The sequence below is a fragment of the Lepisma saccharinum genome, chromosome 7 (assembly GCF_977018435.1).
Source record: "Lepisma saccharinum chromosome 7, izLepSacc3.1, whole genome shotgun sequence".
Classification (NCBI taxonomy): Eukaryota; Metazoa; Arthropoda; class Insecta; order Zygentoma; family Lepismatidae; genus Lepisma; species Lepisma saccharinum.
In genome coordinates this window covers 35,924,559-35,952,027 of record NC_139235.1, presented here as the reverse complement: position 1 = coordinate 35,952,027, position 27,469 = coordinate 35,924,559, and the positions used below count along the sequence as shown (strand labels likewise).

The 27,469-nt window shown below is 38.3% G+C and overlaps 2 protein-coding genes across 2 annotated transcripts in view; one reads left to right on the top strand and one right to left on the bottom strand.

Moving 5' to 3' along the window:
- LOC145989806 (peptidyl-prolyl cis-trans isomerase FKBP2-like) overlaps positions 1-27,469 on the top strand; it is a 221,684-nt gene that overhangs the window by 62,558 nt on the left and 131,657 nt on the right. The gene's annotated exons all lie outside the window — the stretch shown is intronic.
- LOC145990197 (uncharacterized) lies at positions 45-7,917 on the bottom strand. Its single transcript, XM_083125861.1, has 3 exons — positions 7,864-7,917; positions 4,196-4,267; positions 45-1,188 (listed from the first exon to the last, which is right to left on the bottom strand). Exons 1-3 carry the CDS (start codon positions 7,904-7,906, stop codon positions 884-886), a joined length of 420 nt encoding a protein of 139 aa, XP_082981987.1. The 5' UTR covers positions 7,907-7,917; the 3' UTR covers positions 45-883.

The window sequence follows — 27,469 nt, the reverse complement described above, 5'->3', positions numbered from 1 at the left end:
CGCAGTCAAGGAAAGTATAAATAAAATGATCCTTCTGGGCATGGTACAGGAGACATGTTTATTGAAGAATCATTGGTCTGTTATAAAAAAAAGTAAGCCCATTCAATGTTCGTACAAAGGTTAGCTTTACAGAGTAAAATTGCACAAAAAGTATCGAAATATTGCGTGTCTGCAATTAAAACTTGAAGCACCGACACACTAACGGAAAATATACACGAAGGAATTGATATATGCAGGGTGTCCCAATAAACTGCATAGCTACACACTTTAACAGGAATTTGAAAATCAAGTATCCTTTGCATTTTGAAGTCATGGCATTGCAAGAGTTACGTTTCAAGAGGAGTCCATGCTCTCGATCCAGATGACTGGACCGGAGAGTTCAGTTTTGTGAGTATTGCTTGGCTGAATGTGCTGAAGAGATGGATTGGAGGAAGAGGTTCAGAAGAATGGCCTCCCTGTTCACCAGACCTCACGCCACTAGACGTTTTGTTGAGGATGCATAAAATATAAAACGGTACAAAACTGGGATGAGTCGACGAATTGAAAGCTGCCATTGAACGAGAATGAGCACAAGCACCGAATGCAATGATGATTCTTCGTTTTTGAGCAGTGCCTGGACCAGAACGATCATCACTTTGAAGACAGACGTTGACAGAGAAAATTATTTGTGTCTGTAGATTCTGCTAAATTTTGAAAATGAACTGTATATTAATTAACACTGACCTCATAATCACTCAAAATGTTTATACATTTATATTGGAACGCCCTGTATATTAACGGCTCTGTTTACTTTACCACTTATTACTTTCGACTTCAGTCTTTTTCGTGGACACATGATATAGATGAAGAGCAAAGTCTGGACGAGTATCACGCACGCACGCATTCACACGCACTCATGCGTCGGGTCATATGCAGGCATGGTCTGACTGATGGGCTCCGTGGGGCTCTCGGAGTCTGAGCTGCTGGCGAGGAAGGGCTTCCCCTGGGGAGGCGTGGGGGTGCTCCCGTTGCCGTTGCCCACGTCGGCGTTGTCGTCCGGGGGCTTGGTGTCCACCTCCTCGTCCTCCAGGCTGGAGTAGCTGGCCGTCGTGGCGTCGGAGTCTTCCGGTTCCGGGAACTTCCCGAGGGGGCGGTTGTCGTCGCTGCTGCTCCCCTCGCTCTCGCTGCTGCTCGACGTCTCGTCATGCACTGGAACGAAAAAGTAGACGCACCAACATTTAGACCTCACCTCGTATTTTGAGGCTCTAAAAGGCAGAGTTTAAACTTAAATCGGAACTCAGTTCCCGCTGATTTTTTAATACGTTTTACGAAACTTAATTCATTGTTACATTAATTTTCGAGAGAAAACGATAAAGTGGAAAGGAAAAGGTTCTTGTGCTAAATTTGGCTCCTGTTGGTCCATACGAAAATTTTGAAAAAATAATATCTTTTGGATTGGACTGATTTGTTGTTTTAAGTCCACTTTATGCACAGTAAGGCTAATCGGGACTGGACCTACAGTTTAAAGTGGAATCCGAACCACTATGTGCCTCCACAGGGAATCGAACCCGGTATCCCTTGATTACAAGGCGACCACGCTACCCGTGCCCCATCGGGGAGGCCAATAATATATTTTGGTAAGTGCTATTCGTTTCAGATGTAAATGCGAACGTAATTTCCTGAAATGTCAGACTTCATAGATCTTGTGTTTCTATATTTACTTTGGATGTAATACCAGTACTACTACTACTAATAATAATAATAATAAACGCCATTGCTATTTTAGATAGGGCGCCTGACAACCATGCGAGAGACCCGGGTTCGATCCCCGGCGGGGAGAACCGGGATTTCTTCCCACCTGTTCAAGCGGCTCCGGCGCCCACCCAGCGTCGTATAAAGTGGTTACCTGGAGGAAACGGGGGGGGGGGTAATGGCGGCCAGGATCGTGGTGCTGTTTACATCACCTCCACCTTCGGCCGTGACCAAGAAATAATAATTATTATTATTATTATTAGTAGTAGTAGTAGTAGTAGTAGTAGTAGTATTTGTGTCTATTCATGTGTGCTTTTAGATTCCTTTAATAAGCTCAAAAATCCTAAAATAGGTTCTAAAAATCTTAAATTAGTCTGGAAAAATCCTGAACTAGATTCTAAATAACTTAGTAGTTCAAAATTCCGAAAAAATACTGATTACGTATAACAGTTAAAAACAAAATTTCAAAAGAGCCATAGGAAATTTTAATAACAACCAAATATTAATTTACTAATGAAATTTTCATTTGTATGCGTTATTTTCAAAATTATCTACTAATTATTGTATGTGCTGCAATCAAAAGTTACTTGTTGTTATAAAAAGTTATTTTGGTATAATTTGTTGTACAATACATAACAACAATTTTTTCCATGTTAACCACAGTCAAACTGCGCTCTTTTTACCTTAAAGAACACAGGATGTAGAAAAAAAATATTGAGAATAGCTATGGACAATTTGCTTATTTGATATCTTTGACGTTGTGTTGTACAGTGGGATACATAAGTATTACCAAGCAAATTGTCCATCAACAGCTCATGCTCTTTGTTTTACCCAATGGAAGATTCAAAAATTGAAAGAAGAAACGCCAAACAAGCTGCTGACAACCTCTGCGCCAGCACACGCAAAATCTATTCTTTTAAAACACGTAGGATGGAAGAGAATATTAATGAAAATGCCCATGGACAATTTGCCGAGCAATGCTTGTGCATCCCACTGTACAAAAAACTAACTTACTTGAGGAGGGAGAGGGAGCCTTGAGTCCCATACATTTTTTTATCATTTATCAGTAAGACATTTTGTTATTGAATCACTGCTTCCTTTCTTGTTTATACATGTGTATTTACATAATAATTGTTATAGTTTTATTATTATTTAAATGAAGATTTACATGATAATGAAGCTTCTTTCACAGTTAAGTTGCTATATTCCAACGATGTAACATAACATTATTAACAAGATTCATTGTAACAGCTTCTCTTTGGTTAAATTTATCCAATTCTGAAACATTAATCAAACTAATAATAAATTTCTGATGAAGGGAGCATGTGTTCTCCCAAAACGTTACAAGGAAAATGGTTTTTTTTATTTGTAACAGCCGTAAGACATGAATTTTTAATATAATTTCATCAACCCCCTCTTCTTATGTAAGGATTAATGTAAGAACAGTTGCTTGCCAAAGGAAGGGTTGGTGGGGGTCATAAACCCCTATTTTGATCCATTATTCCTGAAAAGGAAAGAACGCCAAATGCAGGAAAAGATGGTAAAATAGAGGACTGTCTACTAAAAAAGTATAAGTAACCCCTTCCTTTCGAAAATCCTGGGCCACTGTGTGAGAAGGACGAAGCGTCAAGCCTTGCATACGTGAGGACTTCCCATCTTAGGAATTTCTACCTTGCTTTCATTAACATATTTCTCTTATCTGGATACACATGCTATCAGCTTCACTTTACTTAGATATGTTGTCAACAACTGCTCTAATGACGTATGAAAGTACGAAAGAATACTTATCTTGCTTGACGAATAAGATTACATGATTTCTTTTTTTTTCGCTATTCATTGCACCGTGATATAAAGGAACATGCAGGGTATGAAGGTCAACAAATTCTCAATTTAGGCCATGGTGGAGATGATGTGATCAGCACCACGCCCCGGCCACTTATATTCCCCCATGTAAGCCTCAGAAAGGCTTTGTGCAAGGATAATGTCTGAAAAATCCCCACCTAAACTCAACCACCCCAGGAATCGACGTATGCATATAATACCATAAATAGGTATAGTTTTGGCAAGTTATATATTGTTTATTTAAGCTATTATGTGCATACGTGGATAGGTTAGGCAGGTCAGGTTTGGTGCTGTTAGCATGTATTTCCCAATCTGCTAATGCTGTCCCTAGCTGCTCGTACATAGAATAACACTACACGACACTCTGATACCAGACGAATGCTTCTAACAATGGAACTTGACAGAGAAATGCGAATCAAAAACATTTCAACATTCATAATAAGAATACAGTGATGCTTGCTTTTTTTTTATTTACAGATTGTAGTTTCTTTACAGTAAATCCTTAGTTATGCCACTGTATACATATACATATCCACATACCCCAAATGCATGCACATATACAAATACTTAATAGCTTTACACATATGACAACAACAATATAGGTTAGTTATATTACACTTACTTAATTTTATTTTCTCCATTATAAGTGGATAGAATTCCTTGGCAGCAACTTTGTTAGGCTCATACTGTAAAACTGAAGAGGAAAATTATAAGATAATTAAAAGTCAGAATTCAATTAGTTCAGATTACTACTATTTCAAAATCTAATGTTTTAATAAACCAAGATAATGAATAATTTACTAATAAACTTTAATTGTTTCTTATGCTTATAGTTTAATCAAATACATTTTTGGTTCTTTTTTCTATTTCCTTTCAAACAATTTTTGATAGAAGCAAGAGTGTGTTTTGATATTAAAATTAAACATTGGCCTCCGTGGCGGAGTGGATAGCAAACGGCGCCACAAATCCAGGTGTCCCGGGTTCGAATCTTTGGTAAGACATAGATGTTTGTGTTTGTCTGTCCTGTTGAAAATTGAAGACCTTCATAATTAAAACTCATTATATCGAACAAACTCCTTACCCAGATTAGAAGCAATAAAATATGTAAGGTCTAAAATACCCACGCCTATGCTAAAAGCTTAGGCTGTAAACGACAGTCAGCACTAAAATGAACAACCTCATAGGGGATTATACTGCCTTTGAGTCCAGAAGCCAAGGCCCCATTAGCTTGTGAGAATGAAGTCCAGACGTTGAAGAGAGGTTGACACTCGAGTGACTTTTGGAAAGGTCCCCCACCGCCTATATTATTATTATTATTATTATTATTATTAGCATTATATCATTGGGGAGACTCTGAGACCTTTCCCCTTTATTTTGTCACATTTTTTACCGAATATACTTAAGTATAGCGGTGGCGCCGAGAGTTACGACGTCGAGGGGAGGAACTGCTACGTGCACCTCGTTCTACAGGCTGCTGCGTTTCTTATCTCGATTGGTAGCATCCCCGCTCCCCACTTCCCTTGCCAGCATATAGGGCGCCCTCCGTAAGTGTCAAAGAGCTTTAGTAGTGGGATGCCTAAGGAGGGTTGCCGGGTGCATAATTCCCCTCTTTGGGCCAGCATTCCTGAACGAAAGAACGTTGAATACTGCAAAAGATTGCAAAATGTAGTACTGACTGCAGGAAAAGGAGATATAACGCCCTCTTATGGCCATATTACACACCCCTTTCGCAAATTCCGTGAAGTGGATAGCTATTATATATTTCGTAATTAACTGTTACACACCGGGCTCAAGGATGTTAGATGTTTCTTCCGTGATCTTCAAGGAAAATGATCAAATGAGTGAGGTTCTTGATTTCCTGAAGAAAACTAGCATTATAATTTTGTGAGTTTAAATCAGTTAATTTCCTGCACATGCGTTAGTTTAGATTGAATTATACTTGGAATGACTTACTTGTAACCAAGCACTGCAGTTCACACCACTTGCGCAAGGATTTTAGACTGTTGAAGGTACGTCATACGAAAAGTCCTGAACATAAACATATACAGGGTGCTCGGAAATTCCCCTTACATACTTCTAGGGCTAGTAGATGGGACTGAGTAGACAATATTTGGAATAGGAACCCATGTCCGGAAACGTACAGTTTTCGTGCTACAACCATGACAATGTGTCGGATGCCCCTGTGTTGGTATGCAACCGCGTAGGCAGTACATGACGTCAGAAGATCACCTGATGACCTAAAGTGGAATCATTTATTACAACCATGTCAAATGAGGTGTTACGTAAGATACAGAAGTGAATGACGTGTGACTCAGTCCATAATACAAACAAATTTATTTGGCAATAATGCCAAAGGAACAAAAAAGAAACGTACTATTCATTGATCACAAAAACACTTCTGTCGACAGTGGAACACAAGAATTTGTTTCTGTCTTCTGCACTGGATGTGTTGCATACGGCACTGCTAAACTTGATATGACGACCACCAACGTCGTTACACACATTGTACCGACGAATCATGTTCCGATACACTTGCTCCATCACAACTGGTGTCCCGTCAATCTCTTGTGCAGCAACCATAACTCGTGCCAGCAGTTCGTCCTCTGTCTCTACAGGAGTCTTGTACACCGTATTCTTCATACGACCCCACAAGAAATAGTCCAATGGCGTTATATCCGGCGAACGTGGAGGCCACGCGGTTGGACCACCTCGGCCTATCCATCCGTGCCCGAATCTTCGGTTAAGATGTCTCCGAACGTCACGTGAAAATGTGAGGCGGTGCGCCATCATGCTGAAACCACAGTTCCTGACGGACGTTCAATGGCACAGCATCCACGAACAGAGCCAATACTTCCTGAAGGAAGATCAAGTACGCGGCACCCGTTAGCCTGGCTGGAAGAAGGTACGGCCCGGTCACATGACCGTCCAGAATAACTGCTCACACATTGATAGCGAATCTGTGCTGGAATACCCGGACATGCGTCGCATGAGGGTTTTCGTCTGCCCAGACATGGCTGTTTCGAGAACTGAGAACACACACCCTAGTGAATTTCCATTCATCTGTGAACAGAACTCGACGTGGAAAATGGGGCTTGTCGATGCAGAGGTGCAGAAAACACGTGCAGAAGTTAACACGTAATACAAAATCGGCTGGTCTCAAAGCCTGTACCCTTTGGTAGCGGTAAGGATGTAGTTGTTGCTCATGCAGAACCTCCCACACGATGCTGCGAGAAACACCCATTGCACGCGCAATTGTTCGCGTACTTGTTGACGGGTCCTGTTCAACGTGGTGCAGTACAGTCTCATCCAAATCGGGTGTGCGGCGTCTCTTTCGAGCACCACAGTCCTTCCTGTCGGCGGTGAAGGTACTTCGTTCTCGGGGCCGTTGCGTAATGCTGGCAAAAAGAGTATGCGATGGAGTCGCACGTTGTGGATAACGCTCTTGATTCAGCCGACGGTCTGTTCTTCCATTCCCTTCCGCTGCGCCATACACAAGGATCATGTCCGTGTATTCTGCAAACGTGTACTCAACCATGTTCATCGGAGACGCACAGGTACGTGAATCGGGCTCCAGGCAGGATACAGCGGCAGGGTAGACGTCACGTGCCATCAGGTGATCTTCTGACGTCATGTACTGCCTACCTGGTTGCATACCAACAAAGGCACATCCGACACATTTTCATGATTGTAGCACGGAAACGGTACGTTTCCGGACATGGGTTCCTATTCCAAATATTGTCTACTCAGTCCCCTCTACTAGCCCTAGGAGTTTGTAAGGGGAATTTCCGAGCACCCTGTATAAGACGACGCCACCTACTGGCATGCTCAGATATTTCACAAGTATGGATATGACCTTAAGAGGGAAGTTATAACTTCTTCTATATAAGGGTTGCCCAAATGAAAGTGAGACTCCTGTTTTTTTTTCTGTAATGATTTATTGGTTGGAATATATGAGCATACAGAAAGTAAAAGTGATCCATCCTCTACACATAGTCACCTTGTCTGTTCAAGCAAGTGTCCCAGCGCGTCACAAGGGTATGGATACCCTGAGCCAAGAACATCCGTGTTTAAAGTATAAAATGTGTAAGTCTTAATTTCATTTGGGCAACCCTTATATATAATATATCTTTTCTTAGTAATTTTTTTCTACATTTTGCAAAATTTCCCTGCTTTCAACCTTCTTATTGGAAAACTGGGGCAAAAGGGGGGATTATGACCCAATTAACTCCACCCTTCGCACGCCACTGGCTTCCACCAGTATGCATTTTATCTTAAAGTGACTATACTTACTTAGATTACAATACTTCAGAGCGTTTCCGTAATCTTTCATCATCACTGCCGACAGGAACTGCAGAGAGAAAGAGATAAATTAAATACGATAAATGTTGGCAACAGTGTGAGAGAAATTCACACAATTGTTGACGTGAAAATGTAAACCTTGTTGTTAGCTAAAGTTTTCCCTTGTAAAGTTAATTTAAAAGCTACAACTTTTACAATTGAGTTACTGTTTTGAAACCTATCCCAATTACAGTTAATGCTACCTTAAAACCTAACTGTAAATTACTTTTACAGTTACTTAATCTTAGATAAGCTGTTACTCGTAGTGTGTGTGTGACATGTACAGTATGTAACATTGTTATTCGTACACATAGAATTTGCGAGGAAAAAATGTCATATCTACTAGTAAATATAATCATTTTCATATGTGCCTGGAAATTAATGTTAATGAAGGTTTCACCAACAAATGTCAATAAAAATGTATGTTCAAAGTGTATAAACAGAGCATATAATCTGTGTGAAAAGAGAAAAACACGCTGTTTCATGCAACATTGTTATTCGTACAGGCAAGAGTTTCAATCTTCCTCGCATACAGCGCCACCGATATTCGGGCGATTTCGTGCAGTTTGCAACTTCGTAACAAGTTTCAACATGCAGGCGCGCTCCCCGTCAAGCGAAAAGCTGGCGTAGGTATTGTTGTACGCCTATCGTCTATCTATCAGCGTGTTCGAAATGGGCAAGGTGAAGGAACTTAGTTCCGATCTCAAGGATGTTGTTATAAATTTGGCCCTTAGAGGTTATTCTTTAAGAAAAATTGGACAAACAGTCAATAAATCACACTCCACAGTTCAATACATAGTAAACAAATTTAGAGAGGAAGGGTCAACACAGAATGTGACGAGAAAACGAAAAGAGAGACGGTTGAATAAACGTGATGAACGCTTAATTTTGAAAAGAGTGCGAGAAATCCCCTGACTAAGTGTTCCTCAGTTACAACCGTTAGTAGAAAATGTTGCTGGCAAGATGATGTCCGATCAAACTGTCCGACATGCCTTGTGGAAGCATGGATATCATGGCAGAATACCACGAAAGAGGCCGTATGTAAATAAGGTGAATCGCAGGAATAGACTTTCATTCGCGAAAGAGCACATCCACAAGGACCAGAAATTTTGGGATAGTGTCATATGGTCAGACGAGTCCAAGATTAATATATACGGGTCAGATGGGATAAATAGGGTCTCGAGAAAATCAATAAAGACAATGATCACATTAACACAGTTCCAACAGTTAAATACGGTGGTGGGTCATTAATAATTTGGGGCTGTATGTCGTCCAGTTTATTGATGGTACCATGGATGCATATGTCTATTTGGACATATTGAAGAACAATGTAAAGCAGAGTGCCCAAAAAATGGACATGCCGCCTATCTACAGATTCCAACAAGACAATGACAGTAAGCACTTCGAGTAAACATGAATTGGTTAATATGGAATGTGCCCAAACTACTACAAACACCAGCTCAATGTCCAGACTTAAATCCCATTGAGCATTTATAGGCAAATTTGAAGAAGCGAATCCATAAAGCAGGCGTCAAGTCCAAACAAGAGTTGAAAACTGTTGTGCAAACCGAGTGGAATAAAATAAGCTCTGAAAAATGTCGGAAACTGGTTAATCTATGAAGAACAGGTATCAAGCAGTAATTAAAGCCAAAGGATACGCATCAAAATATTAGAACTGTCAGCCAATTTGCTCTGAATATACTTTTTTCTCTTATATTATTAAGTGTACGAATAGAAAAGTTGTACAAAAAATGGTATGTTTCTCTTTCAGTTTCATCTAATTTATTATTGTCATTGGTTATACAGAATTTGGGTAAGATTTTATGTTCCTAATGATATGAGTTATTGAATTGTAAAGAAACAATTTCAAAAGAGTGTATTTCCTTTCAGATAAGTAGTGTAAAATACAATAATATAAACTCGATAAATGATGAGCCCCCCTCAGGCAGATTTGGCTACACTTAAACCTAGCTCAAGATGTGCATATGAGCTTATTGCTCAAGTGTGGTACTCTGTCTAATCCAAGATTTTTGTAAAAATGCCCTCGGGAATTTCCCGGGAAAGTATGAGCCCCCTCAGATTGATTTGCCTACACTTACAAAAGCTACATCTGTGAGATTGTTGTCCATAAGCTTGTCAAAAATATGCCCCTCTTGATATTGTTTTGGCTACACCTAAAACTAAGCCAAAAATGCTCATAAGAGCCACCCACACCCACACATATTTACTTCCGGTCCACTTCCGGTCATTTCCGGTTCACTTCCGGTCCACTTCCGGTCATTTCCGGTCCACTTCCGGTCATTTCCAGTCCACTTCCGGTTTAAGTTCAATTGGGCACAAGGCTCAACTTGTATATCTAGTATTAAGATAATGTAATTCTTCTAGAATTGCTCTCTGACTCTCTCATTTCTTACATCATAAGCATATGATTTTTCACCTATAAGAATAACACTACATATGCTGTCATCAGGGAGTGTATCGTGGAATTCACAGATAATTTTAATGTTTGTCCTGTCATTAACCACAACTTGTTTCCTTTTTGAAGTGTTGATGACAAACATGGGTCTCTGTGCTTTGAATTCATCTGGTGTGTAATACATGTCTGTATTGCCAGTAGTGACCCTTTTGTATGCTGTAAATGCCTCATATAATTTAAGGAAATCATCCTTGGACATGTCTAAATTATAATTTTCTCTAGGGAATACCTCATTTCTGCCATTTTTAAGATATATGTTCTTGATGTTGCAGTTATCAAATTTACTTCAATTTTTTTCCTGATTATTGTGTCTTCCAGTCTGAAACAGTACCAACACAAAATCTGGCATGTCATATTGTATACTGGAGAATGAATTTGTAGCATCAAACTCATAATAGGTACCAGTGGCAGGCTTCTGCACACATTGATATGTATAAAATTGTAAAGGCACCTGTGGATTTTTTAGGATATCTGCTTTGTATTTAAGAGCATAACTGGCTTCATATTCAACAACTGGGATTCTTAGCTCCATAGTCTGAATAATGCACTTGCCCTCATCAGGTAGAGTATTAGGCAGAGCTTCCCCTGTAGAATTTAATGAACTGTACCTCATCAAAGCATTATTATCATTGGCAGCTCTTCTAAATGTAATTCTTAAACCACCCTTCCACATAATATCTTTGTAATCTGAGAAGAATCCTGGCAACAGGCGCATAGGGAACAGCACTGTGTGGCTTTTAGATATAATTTTATCACCAGCTTCAAATCCACCTATTTTGTAGTAAGAAGCCTCGGTTTTGGATAATTTTAGTGTGGCCAAAGCTGTAGAGGTAATGCCAGGGTAATCTACTCTGTTTATAACAACACCATGTTTTCTGATCTCAATTTCAGAGAACAGATGTGGCACAAAATTATCCACCAATCTTAAATTTGAGTTAGCCGGATAATCTGTACCATCGAGCTTTACAACATCAAATTTGATGTATAAATCTGCTCTGTGCGGGTGTATAAAGCCATCTCCTACATCAAGATCAACCTCAATTTCTGTGTTGGGTTGATTTAAATTTGCAAAGGTCCTCCTGTTTGGAGGGAATGATTGTAGCTCATAACTCTCAATATTTTCCATTTTTTTGTATGTATTTTTATTTAAATATTAATCTCTATGATAGCAGTTGTTGTGGCTCCAGCAAAATCAACTAATTCTTCTTTTTCATTAGTGACCATCAACTCAATGTAATCTATTCTATTATGGCATACAGGAAAATATAATGTTGGTGATGGAGTGTAGATGATCGGCTCCATAAATTCAGAGTTAGGTTTGAATGTTGCAATGATGCCAGTTTGTTTGTGAGTGCCTATGCCATTTGATTTGGTGATCATACCCTCGGCCACATTACAGTGAATATTCAGAGTCTCTATGGCTAAGAATTTAGGTATATTAATAGCAGTGTGTTTGATGGCTGGTTCAAGTTTTGTGTTGTTCTCAAATCCTAATAGTTCTCCTATAGTACCCAGATCCACCGTTTCTGTAGCAGATACAATCTCTACTCTGTGAGTGACAGAATTTTGAGTTAACACTATACCTCTGGGTAACTGAGCATTTAGAGTAGATAGATTATATTGCCCTGGAGTGATGACAATTTTTTGATCACCAACTGCAATTGTGTTGTTGTGGTGTGTAATATTAGGGATCAAGTACATGCCATAAAATGCTCTGAGAGCTATTGTTTTGGGATACACTATATCATCATGTAATCTAAGTTTCAATATTGAATTTTGGCTGGTGAGATGGAATACTCCCATGATGTTTCAGATACCACAAGGCTTTTTGAAAATCTTCAATTGATGCTTTATTTATTTGAGACAGATATCTAAGAACAGATAAACACAGATGTCCACAATTAACATCTTTGAAATTTTGAACACGGGCATTATTGTAATAAAGATTAGTTGATTTTAGATATTTTACTAAATTTTCAGGTGGAATACCTCGAAATGAATCAAACACAAATGCCTCATCTTTTAAATATTTAAGATAACAGATCCAGTGAGTGCCCTGATTTTTGTACTTATCCAAATTAACTGTGCCACACTCTTTGTTGAGTGGTTGTTCTGGTAGAGAATCAGACATGTACATACCTCTAAAATTTTTGATGCCCAGTGGCTTGATTAAAGCTTCAGTATCTTGGTTTGTAAGCGGCTCTTGTTTTTTTTAAACTTATTCATGGCTCTCTTAACACCTTTGGCTTGTTTTTCCATAGCTAGATTATGGCGCTTCAATTCATCTAATTCTGCCTTATTCTTCTTGGCATCTATTACTGTTTTTGCTATAGCAGCTGATCCCCCAGCCAAGCTCCCAACAGCCCCCAAAGCTGCTAAAATAGCTGGGATACTAAATATAAATCCACCTGTATGAATTTTTTTTCTAGATTGCTGTATTTTTTTAATTGGGGGGTACTAAGTAACAATTTCATACCATGGCCCTTGGCAAGACAAGAATTTTTTTTCTTGCGCTGCTTTTTGGTTAAAAGGCTATCAATAGTTTTAAGAGATTTAAGACCTGCATAAGGTATCTGATACATAACACCCTTGGCCTTCATCCTAGGTTTATTATATACATATTCACAACCCCCACCTAGTTTTTGTTTGGTGTTCATAGCTATGGTGGTCCCCAATGCTGCTATTTTTTCACTTAAAGAAGCATCTTTGCTTACAAATCTACCAAATGCAGCCTCTTCTAATTTCTTGTCTGCAACATGTCGCCTATCAAGATCAGAATGTGTGTTGTATGCTATGTCATGGTCTCTACAAGCAGCATCTAGGGGATTAACACCAGGGTCCCCTCTGTTTAATCTATGATCTAGTTTTGTACCGGGACCACAATACTGATAGCCTGGAATGTGTAGTTCAAATGGCAGATTGTTTATGATGTCATTAACCAGCCCCCGACCCTCAGAGATATTCCAAAGTTTAGGTGGTAGAGTATTAATAATTTTTATAAGATCTCCAATCCCCTTAGTGTCATTCACTATAAAATTAGACAATTTTGTGCTTATCATGTCCATAATTCCAACCTTTTCATTATAAAAATTGTGGTTGCCAGCATTTTCCTCCCCAGCTATCACCAGCAACCTATCTACAAGTTTCCTGACATCATCAACCCACACAAATTCTTTAGGCAGGGTGTTCTAATGTTTGATTCAACTGCCAGTCTTGATCTGTGACCATATGGGCTTGATTAAGTTGTTGTATTTTGCTCCACTGCTAGACTTGACTCTTTTTTGTGTGGGATCATTGTTCTGGTATAGAGCATCTGATGTTATTAATATTTCTTTGTAATGCTCATAATCTTGATCTGTATAGCTGCCAGGTCTCTTCCTAGTCATCAGTTCCCACAATCCAGGTGTGCCGGGATATTTAACAAAACCACCTCTTTCTCCAAGATGAGATTCTGAATATACAATCAGATCATCTCCCATAAATGTTACTCTAAAAAATCCAATTCTATGTATGATGCTACCATCACGCTCTGTGTCAGCATATAAGCCAAAGACCTCATCTTTGTTGTCTTTAGGTGTGGTTAAATATTTTTCAGCAAGAAGACCCAATTCAATAATATCCTGAGTAGCTTCAATTCTTCGAGGAGCAACAGGACTAGCTGTATGAATACTAGAAAGTGGGGTGATTGGATAATCTAATATGTTCCTAGCAGCTACAGGTACAAGCTCTGTGATCAAATTTTGATTTTGCTCTGTAACAGTTTTGATATTTTTACCTAATTCACTAATAGCATCAATAATAGGCTGTTCTGTTTGCTTGTGTTGTTCATAGATTCCTCGGTTCTCTGATTTCCATCCCTTAAATCTTTTTACAAGATAATCTCTTAATTTAAGATCATCAATAATTGGCCTTTTCATGGTTATTTATATATGTTTCAATGTCTAGAAAATTGTTAATTTTATTTCTATATTTACCACTGTTGGGTTTCCTTGTCATATCAATTGTGACAAACCCATAGCTGTCCTGGTTCCAGCACCTACTGCAAAACTTGGAAAAATCATTATAGCTCAAGTCACCACCTACATATTCATCATGTATGTGTTTGAGGTTGGTATGATCTTGATGAAACACACATATAAAATTGCTGTTGTCTCGGATCAGCTGCTTAGGAATTTTAGAAAAAGTCTGTGCCAGGTAGAAGCAATCTATGTTTTTGTGTCGGCCCTGTGTAAAAAAATTTCTAACCTTGTTTTGATTATCCAGTATAATGTCATCAAACACAACAACAGAATTATCGAGACATTCATGAAGTGGCTTAACATCTGATTCAAAAGTGGTTATATCCAGTCCATCATATAGCTTCATCAGCTGCTGATATTTTAATTGTTCCAAGCTCTTAGAGAAGACATACAAATGCCTGTTTTTCCAGTCTAACCAGTTGGGTGCCAATAAAAAATTATCAATCATTAGTGTAGTTTTACCACAAGCCGGTGGCCCAACAATAAGACATCTAATATTGTCAGGCAGCAGCATTCCATTTCTCTTATTCTGATGTTCAGGCTCTGGCAGTCTCTTTATAACATCCCAGGTGCATGGATATCCGCAGGATTTTTTCCAGGGAGGGGCAAGGAAGGTATTTTTCCAGGGGGGGGCAAACGAAGGCAAATTTTCACCAAAAATAGTGTTGTTCCCTAAAAAACATTGCTTAAATTTGAATTTATGGTGTTCATGCAATAATTAACACATATTATTGTGGCTAAAATGAAATTATATGTGTGAAATACATATTTTTTGGTTGACTTTCATTTTCCAGGGGGGGGCCACGGCCCCCCTTGCCCCCCCTTCCGGACGCCCATGCCCAGGTGTTCATAGTATCACTTTGTCTGCCTCGATCCAGCTGTGTTCTGGGAGTCCTAGCCATTTGACAAGTATCTTGTTGCCTTTTCTGCGGATGATTTTTTCTATGAGATATGTGTCAGGCTGCTTAGTTTTGCTGAGTTCTTCTTCATAAAACCTGCCTTTGAGAATTTCTCCTCGGTGGTCTTTTATTATATATGTGTATCGGGTCCCAGGTTTAACTTGAACCACTGTAAATAATTCAGTGCTCCAGTTTCTGGTAAAGCCTCTTTTGAATAAGTACTTATATTTGCTGATTCTTATTTGATCACCAACCTTGTATTTGGCTTTTCTTGTTGTTGGCTGGTATCTAGGATAATAAACAGTGCTGATCAATTTTTGCTCATCAGATGAAGTTACCTCAGAGGGTTTCATGTTGATTGTGGAATGGACCGAGTTGTTATATTTATGTAGAAGTTCTGGTAGAATACTGAGCCATTTATAATTACCTTGAAGGGTAAATTGTTTATACATATGATTTTTTAGGGTTTTGTTGAATCTTTCAACAATAGAGGCCTTGAGATCACTGTAATTCGAGTAATGTTGTATTGACTGGCTTTTAATAAATTGTTGGAACACAGAATTATAGAATTCTTTGCCATTATCTGTTTGCAAATAGCGCGGTGATCTTCCACTCTGATTGATGATTGTCCTGAAGGCTTCTGTAACACATTTTCCAGTCTTGGATTTGAGTGGCACAGCCAAGGCAAATTTTGAAAATGTATCTATGACAGTGAGTAGATACTTGTAGCCCTTGTTGATCTTGTCTAAGTTTTTCAGCTGTCCACTTGCCATCTCAACCAAGTCACACTGCCATAAATCATCTATGCCTTTTGTAACCACTGGCAGTCTTTTATAATTATGTCTGGCTTGTCTGTGTAATTCATCAACAATAATTTGTCTAGACATAGTATGTAAACAAGAATATTGCAACTATAGGGTGTTCAGCAGCTGATACTACAGGATTTTCTAAATACAGTTTGTCTCCTATTTGTATATTAAATTCCAGAGAGCCATCATCTTCAGCATAAGATGTCTCTAATGTATTGGGGTCTGTAAAATCCTCTAACTCTACACTGGTGATTTTTGCTTTGTTATCAGCATTTGTTATTGATAAGGTAGGGTAGTGGTGTGCCTGTGGTTGAAGCCAATATTTGATCTTGATTGGTCTAAGTGTGCCCCCAACAAAAAATTGGTAATAAAATTGTGCAGGGGACAGCATATATATTTTGCCACCTGGTGTAAATGGTGAATCATATTCTTTGTTGGGGATACTGTACAATTCAAGAATTACTGTATGTTTAGGATTCTCAATTATGCCAGTTATTTCTTTTTCTGCTGTAAGCAATCTACTTGTTACAAATTCAAGGTGCTCATTGATAGTCCTAACAACATCATCGTGGCCTGGCTTGATTTTTATGTCCACAACAAGTTTTTTGTATTGTTGCACAATCTCTTGTAGCTGCGTGGCAAAAACAGACAGAGCATTTGCTTGGTTGGATTCCATGGTTCCTAGCTGTTGCTTGATATTAGCTACAAGCTATCCTGCCAATTTTGAATTTTGAGCAGTAAGATCATGGACTTGTCTTCTGATATCCTCAAACAGGGCATGCAGTTCATTAATATGTTGATTAGTTGGTAGAGTGGCCACTGTCTGAGTAAGTTGTTTGATCTCTGTCTGGATATTCTTGATATCTTCTGATTTCAATGTGCGATTCACAGCTCTCTTAATATTTTTAAGTTCCTGTGATGTAGGCAGATTTGATACAGTATTCTGCAAAGATTCAAGTGCCAATTTCACATCATTTAATTCAGAAGCATCAGCCACACTTCGCATAGCATCTTGGAGCAGGGTTATGTCTGCCTGAGTAGGTGTTGATTGTTGTAAAATTTCAAGTTTTGTTTGGATATCATCGATCAAGTGATGAAAATGAGATAGCTCAGATCCAGTGTTGAGGTTTTCAAGTTTTGTGATCTGTTGCTGGACACTGACAAGTGTGTCTACAATACCGGGCAGGCGAGATTCTAGAGTTTCTTGTACATTTGTCAAATCACTTTGTACTTCTGCTATTGTACCCTCAAGATGGGTTATGGCACTCTGAATTTTTCCAAAATCTTCATATGTTTCAAGTTGCAGCTTAATGTTGGCAACAATCCGAGTTATAGCACTCAAATCATCAGAAGATGGTAGGTTGTTCATAAAATTTTCAAGTGTCTCAATTTTTTCTTTAACCTCGGCTATGGCATTGTTCAGAGGGTCCAGATTAGGTATCTGTAGTGATTGAATCTGTTCCTTTAGAGTGGAAATCACTAGATCAAAATCTTCTTGTGACTTTATGCTTTTGACAATTGTTTGGAGCTGTGTCTGGACATTATTTATCTGCTCTTCCAGTTGTTGCTTCAATTGCTCAGAGTTGGTAGCCTGGGTCTTAAATTTGGCTTGAAGAGCTGCTACAGCCTCCTCTAAATTTTGAAAATTATCTAATGTAGCCAAATCAGTATATTTTTGAAGCAGCAATTTGAGTTCTGAGTCAATTTTAAGAAGAGGGTCCATGCATTGTGATTGTAAATTTGTAAAGACTGGCATTGAGTGTGGTTTGTAAAGCTTGTAAATCACTTCTTAATTTTTTGACTCTGACATCAAGCATCAGAATCTCATCTTGTCTTGTATGGCCAAATATATCATTAGGCATTTTGTTTTAGTGGTTATTTATTATTGAATATCTAATTCTTAATTCTATAAAAAAAAGGTATAAGCTTGTCATAGGATCCTGGGACCTCAATATATAAGCAGTCACCAGCAGAAACAGTATATACAGTGCCAGAAATCATGTTTGAGTGCTTAATTCTATAAATATTTCTCCCTATTGAAATCTTGACATTACCCTCGGGGGTTGTAATAAATTGTAATTGACCACCTACAGGTAATTGGTAATGATTTAAATTATTGTTAAATATGTACAATGTTTTACCTGTTTCATCATCAACATCTGTAAGTATGCTGTTCAGATGAATAATTAACAAAGCACTTAGTTTAGATATTATATCAGAAGAGGGTGCTGGTGTTGGCAGGTCCATAATAGCCTGTTTTTTGAACCCAAATAAGTTCATAGGCATGTTTATTTATTTCAAATCATGCTTTGTAAATCACAATGACCCCATGGTAGAGTATGTATGCCACATGACAAAATGCATCTCTTATCATCATGTGGGTCCAGAGCCACTTTTCTTAAAACATTTGTAGTCAACAAGTGATCCACACTCTGAATTCTATTTTCTGATGTTTTAATTAACTTCTGTGACTTGAGACAATTTTTGTAATCTTCAAATTCAAGCTCTTTATCTACAGTATCTCTACCAATACCCTTAGCTTTTTTGGCAACAGCACCACTACATGTTTTAAAACTATACATTTTAGCTCTTAACCCAGCAAATCCTACAATAACATCGCCAAGTGTCTCATCTTTTAACTTGCCAGGCACCTTTTTGTTGTGGTGTTGAATCTTTGTATGTTCACTGGTATCAAAATATTCAAGCAATGCAGGCTGTGACATATCTTGATAAACATCTTCTGTCTGAATATTAAGAATAAAGCTATCTGTGTCCATGTACATCAGTTTTACACGATTATTATAAAAAGGCTTCAACACATCATAATACAGCTTTAGCATGTGTAATTTGGCCAATTCTAATATCACAGCCCCTACATAAATAGGCTTATCAAACTTAATCTTTGTTTTTTTCATGTTGAAGAGTGCCATATTTTCATCATAAATTCTTCTATAATTGAAATTATGCTTTGCAATCAATTTTTTGCTCCGGCTGGGGTCAGTAATTAATTTAACATCAGTATGTTTTCTGACATTTTCTATGGTTTTGCCATACACTGAATTTACCAATAATTTAAACAAGGTCTTATCAAATTGGCTCATTCCAGATGTTCGAAGCTCTGTGTTTGTATCAATATATGGCTTCAACCATCTTGAGTGCCTGAACCTCAAAACTTTGCCAACTTTGGTCAATTGAACACCATGATTCATTAGGAACTGGAGGTTTTTGTAATATATGACATAATCCTGTTTTGGCTCTAGAGTCATCATTAGCTTCTTCTGTTTAGAGCCAGGTGAACACTTAACCTCAGGAATTGGGGGCAGATCAGAAAATGTGTTGTGTAAATCATCAGGAATTGTCAGATCAACTTCTAAGAACAGGCCATAGTTACTGTCATCAAAATCCTGAAGATCTTCAATATTGAAATCTTCAACCCACTCAAGCCCTGCATATGGTAATTTATCCATAGCATAACCATACAGGCTGTTGGCATCTACATACAGTATATAATTTGATGGCAGTGCTGGATCATAATTGAGAATATACTTGTTATTTGCTCTGGCATATCTCTGAGAACATTGCACCATGCCTCCTCTTATACATTGCTCCATAAACAGATACATATCTTGATCTTGGATTAGATCCAATTGCATTTTAGTGTTTAAAAACATTGCAGACCATGCTAGGCCTGGTGCACTGTAAAAATACATTGGATCCAGCTTATAATTTTCCATGGAAGATTTTCTAAATGCCTGAAGTATATCAGCTAAGAGAGTGACATCAAGTTTTAAATATGCCTTGTGATAATCACCAAATGTCTGGCATTTTAAATTGTTCCACATCAACTGGGCATGGTGATAATCTTCATCAGTGATTCCAGATGCTCTGAGTTTGCTGTAGAACTCTTGTTTTGGTGGCAGAGAACACTCATCAAATTTAGAAAAATCTGTAACATAGTCATATGGGTATACACCCTTCCGCCTAATTAATTTCAGGTCCTGATTTGGAAACAAAGCACATGTGATTTTGAATTGATCATCAGATAATTGACTGGCCAGTGTAGCCAGGCTAGCAGACAGAATTCTGTAGGAATCAAGAAATCTTAAGTGAATGGGAACACCATTAACTTTAATTATCTTGCTAATAGCTATATATTTCTCATTATTTTCTGCAAAAATATTTAAATTCTGCTTGTCAAACCCCTCGTACCTGATCAAATGATGAAAATCATAATTGGATGCACCATGGCAAAATATAGGGACAAATTTTGGTCTCTGGATCTTAATATTACAGCTATTACACAGGGCCATTTTGAATTTACCATCTGTATGAGAATGGTGATGCACCTTGATATTTGTATCTGAAAATTCAGAATCACATACCGGGCATTTTTCTGTATTGTTGAAATCTTCAATCTGTTTCTCTGTTAAAGGCAACATAGGTTTTGATTTTAATAAGACATTAGATGCTATGTCATGGCACTCATTTTCTATTCTATGTGCAAATTCTTTGATGGCATCTGCTCCCATGTATAAATATTCTTTACTAACAACACCATCCTGTACAACAACATAATAAAAACTAGAAGGTTCATGTAACTGGTATGATGTAATTGAAGATTCATCAGGATCTGGGCTGCAGAATGCAAGGGGTTTGAGATTTGATTCAAAATCACAGACTATATATGCTGGGTGTTCCAACAAGGCTTCAAATTTTTTGAATTTGGCATTTTCACTTGGCTTAGGCATCACCATATGAACAGGTTTATGGTTGCCACAGTATTTTAAATGTTCAATTAACTTGTTTTTAGCAATTTCTGCATTCTGTTCACAAACACCATTCATCATTTTTCTACCATCAAATACAGTCAAACATCTTCTGCACAACTTGAATATTGTATTGGATTTGCCTTGTTGTTTTCTGACTAAAGCTTCAAGACTGTGTACCAGAGTGTAATGGTATGTGTCATCCCCTTCAATTAAGAGCAGATCAATCGGAACAGCAGAATCATCATCAAGTGTACTGATTCTGAGAGGATCTATCAAGCAATTGCCACGGCCAGTAGAACAAATAAATACATTAATAGATAATTGTTTACCATTGATATCCCTGGCCTTTTTTTCAAATTTATCAATATTCTGAACAGACATTGGATATTCTAAGCCCTCCATTGCTTCATCCAAATTGTGTTCATATTGTTTATAATAAGTTATTCTCTGAGGATTCCTTAAAACTGGATACAAAGCAGCTAAAATACACCACAGAAAGCATTTCTCATCATTATTTTCTATGTTAACCACGGCTCTTTTGTTTTTAATATTGGCAGGTAATGGCAGATATGTAGATCCTTGTAATGGGCTGAATTCAGAAATATTAACATAGAACTTGTGTGGAGATCCGCATAGGCTCCATCCTGATTCTTTTGCTGAAAATTCAGAGTGTTTAATATTCAATTGCTCTATCAAACTGCTTATTATTTTGTCTAAATTTGCATTTGAATATACAGCTACAGTTTCTGTTATGTGGGGCTGTGTAAATTTTGTGCCATTTGGTTTCTTATATTGTGTAAACAATTTGAGGGACAGCTTATAAGAGCCATTTTGTGCATTTAGAATTGCCTGCACATCAGGATTTATACTGTTCAAAAAATTCTTAATGTCACATTTTTGCTCTGATACAAACCGGTAATCCCTAAGTTGGCCAGCAAAACTGCTTTGGATGGGTTCATAGCGTGGCTGCTTTGCTGCTCTAGCATTAACTGGTGTTTCAAGCCTCCTTTTCAGACCAGATGTAGATGGTTCTGGGGGCAATGTTGATGACTGTGCAGAACAAGTACCCTTATGTTTATATGTGAAATATTCCATGCTATATTTTCTATGGCATTTAGGGCATATTTTAGTGGGAGTTCTGCATTTGTCTGGATTACAATTCTTTTGATGCTTAGCCCAATTGGGGCTGGATATATTCTTATTGCATTGATTACAATGTTTTTGATTTGGCATTTGTGTTGTTTATTATATAAAATTTCTTGGGATTCAAATCAAAACTCTATGCTTAATAAAAAATATCAATTGGGTTCAGCAGTGTGCTTTGTATATTTAGTATATATACTTAGTATCTTAATATTTTTGGCTTTGTTGTTGGTTTATTATATAAAATTTCTTGGGGTTCAAATCAAAACTCTATACTTAATAAACCTATGACAGGATGTAAAGCTGATAGCCTACATGCACAAAGGTAGAATAAGTATTGATCTACTGACCTAATACCATGTGTCATGTATTGATCTTGTATAACAAACTAGGGCAGATATAAACCCTTTGTTCAATATATTAGAAAATTCTGTATATTAAATCAAACAAACCTATAATTCAATTTATACAAATCTGCTATATTTTTGTGTTTTTTTTTAAAAAAAATAAGAGGAGCACTGCAACAACACATCTGTACTCCTCAGCCACTCTCACAATACTAACTGATATGTGATGCAAAAGCTCTTGCATCATAATTTGTTGCACAACATAATGCAAAAGCTCTTGCATCATAATTTGTTGCATAATATTGGGTAATAATTTGTTGTACAACATGATACAATGGCTTAGTTTTAAGTATAGCCATAACAATATCAAGAAGGGCATATTTTTGACAAGCTTATGGACAACAATCTGGCAGATGTAGCTTTTGTAAGTGTCGGCAAATCAATCTGAGGGGGGGGTCATACTTTCACAGGAAATTCCCGAGGGAATTTTTACAAAAATCTTGGGTTAGACAGAGTACCACACTTGAGCAATAAGCTCATATGCACATCTTGAGCTAGTTTTAAGTGTAGCCAAATCTGCCTGAGGGGGGCTCATACTTTCTCGAGTTTATCCTATATACTTTTACACTACTCAGATATTAAAGCATTTTCTTTGAAAATCTGTGTGTACGAATAAGAATGTTACATACTGTATTAACTGTAGTGGGGTTGTGCGTTTTTCTACTGATGACCGTTTAAAATTAACTCATAATAAACATCTTGTGTTTAAGTACGAAACAGTAGATGCTTGAAAATTCCAAAGAGACGCTTATACTTTAAAAAAAATACGTGAGATTTGTTCGTAAAGTTGTTATTAACAAGTAGCGTAAATAGGTATTATGAGAAGTAATTTAGGTGTTTGCTAGAAACACTGTACTTTGTTGGAAAATAAGTCTTCTTGGCACTATGTTTTAAACGTTATATTTGTTTAAAACATGTTTCTGTTGTTGTTTTTGATCAAAACACCGTTAAAAACATTTTTTAAAGCCCGCATCACACGGAACTGGATATCCAGTAGGTATGCCCTAGTTGGCGCTGGACTGGCTACCAATTTGCTAGTTTTCGCCTCACACGATACTTACCAGCGTACTTGTCGATAGACTTTTGTTCCCATACGAGGGAAGTTGTTGTAATGGCGGCCGCGTGAGATGTAAACAATGTATCACTTCACATTTTTAAAAGTCGATAACTATTCAACCGAGAGGAATAACGTTTCGTGTAAAACGTTATTAGGTACAAAACAATGGCGCTGCTTAAATACATACTTTACAACGTTTACTGTACACGTATGAAAGAATACTTTAGTTGTTTCAAATGTAAATACCGTGCACTCAGCATAGGTGGTGTAACTCAACGCGCCTTTCATGCTGTATACGTTATACATTGCTGGAGTAACACTCGGAAACCACAGACAAAAGCGCTCCTTTGCACACTCACAGATTATCTTCACATGGCGAAACTTTGCTCTGATTGGCTATTCCACAGAATCCAGTCGAGGAAAGCAAGTAGCAATTAGAACATGTCCTATTCCTCCAAACCAGTCAAGCAGTCAGCCAGGCGGCCATGATTGCTACCTAGAAAGTTAGTTCAGCGCCAACTAGGGCATTCCTATTAGAAATCCAGTTCCGTGTGATAGGGGCTTAAAACAAATGAAGTACGCAGGTGGACCTTTTTGAGAAAATTTTGAGAAAAGTAAAATTTTCCAATGAAAGCAGTAAAGAACTCGGGTACAGCCATAAATGCAAACTCTCCTTAAAATGACCATTTTAAAACGAAGGTTGAACATGGTAACTAAGAAATATTTTATACTGTTATACTTCCTCAGAACGAAGCTATATAATATTCCTATCCACATTTCCAATTCCAGCCCTTCCGAATGGAAATCCTGCGTACATAAAAAAAAAGTTTTATTTGCTTCGATTAAGTGAGACACAAATTTTGCCAATCCTGTTTCCAGTTCTTTCTCTCCCCCCGCCTTTCTCTCATATCCCCCTTCTCCCTGTCTAAATATTTCACCTTTAGGAAGACTCGTAAAAGTGACGTCACAAGAAACTCAAAATATCCAACTTCAGGGCATTTTTAAAAACAATTTAGTAAATATTTTGCATCACAAATATACTACAGAAAAACCTGTCTATCCCGGAACACGATGGTTCCGAGCAAAATTTTCCGTCTTAACAGTTTTCCTTCTTATACAGGGTTGACTTTAAATACAGTATAGAGCGCTGCAGGAAATAATGGAAAGACAGATTTACATTTCGCGTTACTTATAATGTACGTACATGAATAAAAATGCGATACAGTCGCAATAAGAATAGCAGAGATTACAATTATGTAACTACCCAACATGTTGGTACACTTTTTACAGTACTGTAAGAACGTACAGTACGTACTTATGTATCTTTTTGAACTCGAGACCCCTGGCGTCGTAGCGCGATGTGCATAGAGGGAAAGAGAAAGATTGAAAGATGGAATAAGAGAGGTGAAGAAAGGTTGAGATAAAAGTGAAGAAAAAGAAAGAAACAAAGAGAACTAACAAGAAAAATAGAAAGATGACGAAAGAACAGATGAGAAACAGACAAAGAAAGGTGAAGAAAGAGGGTAAGCGACGAAAGAAAGAAACGGATTCGTAACAGCGCATTCTTTCATATCGACAATGTTACCGACAAGCGAGTGGCAACAGAGGCGTGTTCCACTTACAGTATTGCATTGTTTTCTTGCGAGCGAAAAAATAAAGGAAGAAATTTCCATCTTCCTGAGAATAAAAACATCTCGTTGGTCTTTAAATGGTGTTCCGTTTCCGCGTTAAGGAGGTTTCCGCCTTAAGCCTCGGCTGGATGTTGAAAGGAATCGCGATTTCGAGTGTGTCTTTAGTCCCTTTCCTAACAATAGTACGAAGAAGTGCGAGGGAGGCGTTGGCATCGCTGTCTACGAATTTCCCTCTGTCCCTATCAGACAATTACCATCTTCGCTGCCGATTTTTTGCAACTGGTCTGACTTATCGCACAAAATTCAAACCCCTTCTTGGCCTAGCTCTGTCATCTGTATTTCGTCTTCTGAGGCCAGGCCAGGTTAAATGTTTTCGTTGTTATAGTGTACATATGCTGAAAATTTAAACTAACAAGCCTCCCTAACCACAAAAGCATTCCACGCTTACGTCAGAAGATAAATACGGTTGATGTTACATCTTGGGGTATGCCTGTGCGGGATCGAATGTCTTTGGTTGGGACGGGATATGTTCCAAATTTACCGACACTAAAAGAATTGCGGGTAACATTATCGTAAGCATTCCACGCTTACGTCAGAAGATAAATACGGTTGATGTTACATCTTGGGGTAGAGTGCCACACACGTAAATTTGCCGTTGCGTAGAAACGAATTTTCGTTTCGTCTCCCTCTCTCTTAGCATTATGTGTTCTACCCTGCTCGAAAACCTTCGCTATTGTTGCCACATTGTCATTCCATTCCTGGACACACTCGCGCAAACATCATTGAAAACAATTGAATAGCGCTTCAGCTCGCGGTTCCCACCGTTCGGTAGGGACGCTAATGTGGCAATATAGCACGGCGTAGTGCTTGCTTCTTTTATGCAGTGCATGTTCATTGGCTAGCTAGTAACTAGTGTTGCCAACTGTAATAATGAAGCACTATTTCTGTCACGGAAGGGGAAAAGGCAGGTAAAGTAGCAGTGAGTTTTGTTGGATTGGAAGCACCATATTTTTATTTTATACTAAGTATTTGACCGGTTTGACGTTGTGTGCGTGTATTGCGTGTGTGTATGTAAAAGTGTGTGTTTGCTAATGAACGTTAAATTCCATAATGCCTCCAGTTCTGTCGAAGTTGAAATCAAAAACCTTGCATAGCCAAGCTCGGGAAATTCTAAGCAACGTGCACGAGTTCATGAAGGAGGAAGCCAGTCATGGTGTTAGCATCCCAATAAAGCATTTTGGCAAGAGAGCAGCGAACAGCAGCAACAAATTGTTCATATTTCATAATTTTGGAATTATTCAAAATAAATAAATTATGTGGCTCCAACATCATTTCAACTCTGGCTCCGGCACGTGTTCTTGTAGAAATTGCATAGAGGAGGCTGTCATTTTTGCTGCTTAATGCGATACATATAGGGCCCGTTCCGAAAGTCGCACGAGTTTAACGCGTTAAACGAGTTATGGTAACTGGCCGTTCCATAAGTGCTTCCGTGCGTTTCGTGAGTTTCATTGTGCTGTCCCAAAAGTCGTATTCCGTGCGTTTCGTGCAAGAACGAGATTCACCAAACGCACGGGCCAGGATGCTGGTTTGTTCCGTGAAAATCGTCTGCTTCTTGCAGACAAAGCGCGTGCTGATGGATTCAAACTGCAGTAGTTCGGAAAATGTATTATAATTTTAACAGATAGCGGTATGAAGCAACATGCACAAGATAAGTATGCCTTGACCGTTCTTAGAATGTGATTAAAATGAGTAACAGTGACCATAATAAAGTTTATTTTTGCCATAAGGACATTCCTTCCGCTGACGCCATACGGAAACTTTCTCTAAACAAAACGCTGCGCCTGCGCTTTCGCCTAGCGTGTCCCATAAGTCTGTAAAATAACTGGTTTCACCAGATTCACGAGCCCAGTTATTTTCGTTGAATGCGTTCGTTTCGTTAAGACTTTCGGAACGCACCCATTGTTTTCTGTGTTAAAATTGCCATGCTTTGATGGGTGACCAAGTTCATAGCAGGGCCGGCGGAAGGGGAGGGCGAACCGTCCCATCGCCCAGAGCGGCAAAATTTGAAGAGAAGAAAAAAATAAGCCTAATGAAAACTGTGATCGAGCGAGATATTCTTTTGCGCTGAATAGTATTGAAATAGCATAAGAAGTCTCATTATTTATTTTATATTTTGATGTTTTAGTTAGGAATATATTGATTTTCAATTTTCCGTTGCTGCGTAATGACCGGGGGGGGGGGGGGTCGAAATAGAGCGGCATCTGCCGCCACCTCCCAGGGAGGCAAAATGACTAGCGCCGGCCCTGGTTCATAACAAAAGAAAAAGCCGCGCAGCTTATCGTCTAGTG

Excerpts from the sequence above, each read along its gene's own strand:
- LOC145990197 (XM_083125861.1), bottom strand. The coding sequence starts at position 7,906 with ATGATGAAAGATTACGGAAACGCTCTGAAGTATTGTAATCTAA. Across the intron at positions 4,268-7,863 it reads TCTGAAGTATTGTAATCTAA|TTTTACAGTATGAGCCTAAC; the intron begins GTAAGTATAGTC and ends TTTCCTCTTCAG. Across the intron at positions 1,189-4,195 it reads AATGGAGAAAATAAAATTAA|TGCATGACGAGACGTCGAGC; the intron begins GTAAGTGTAATA and ends TTTTCGTTCCAG.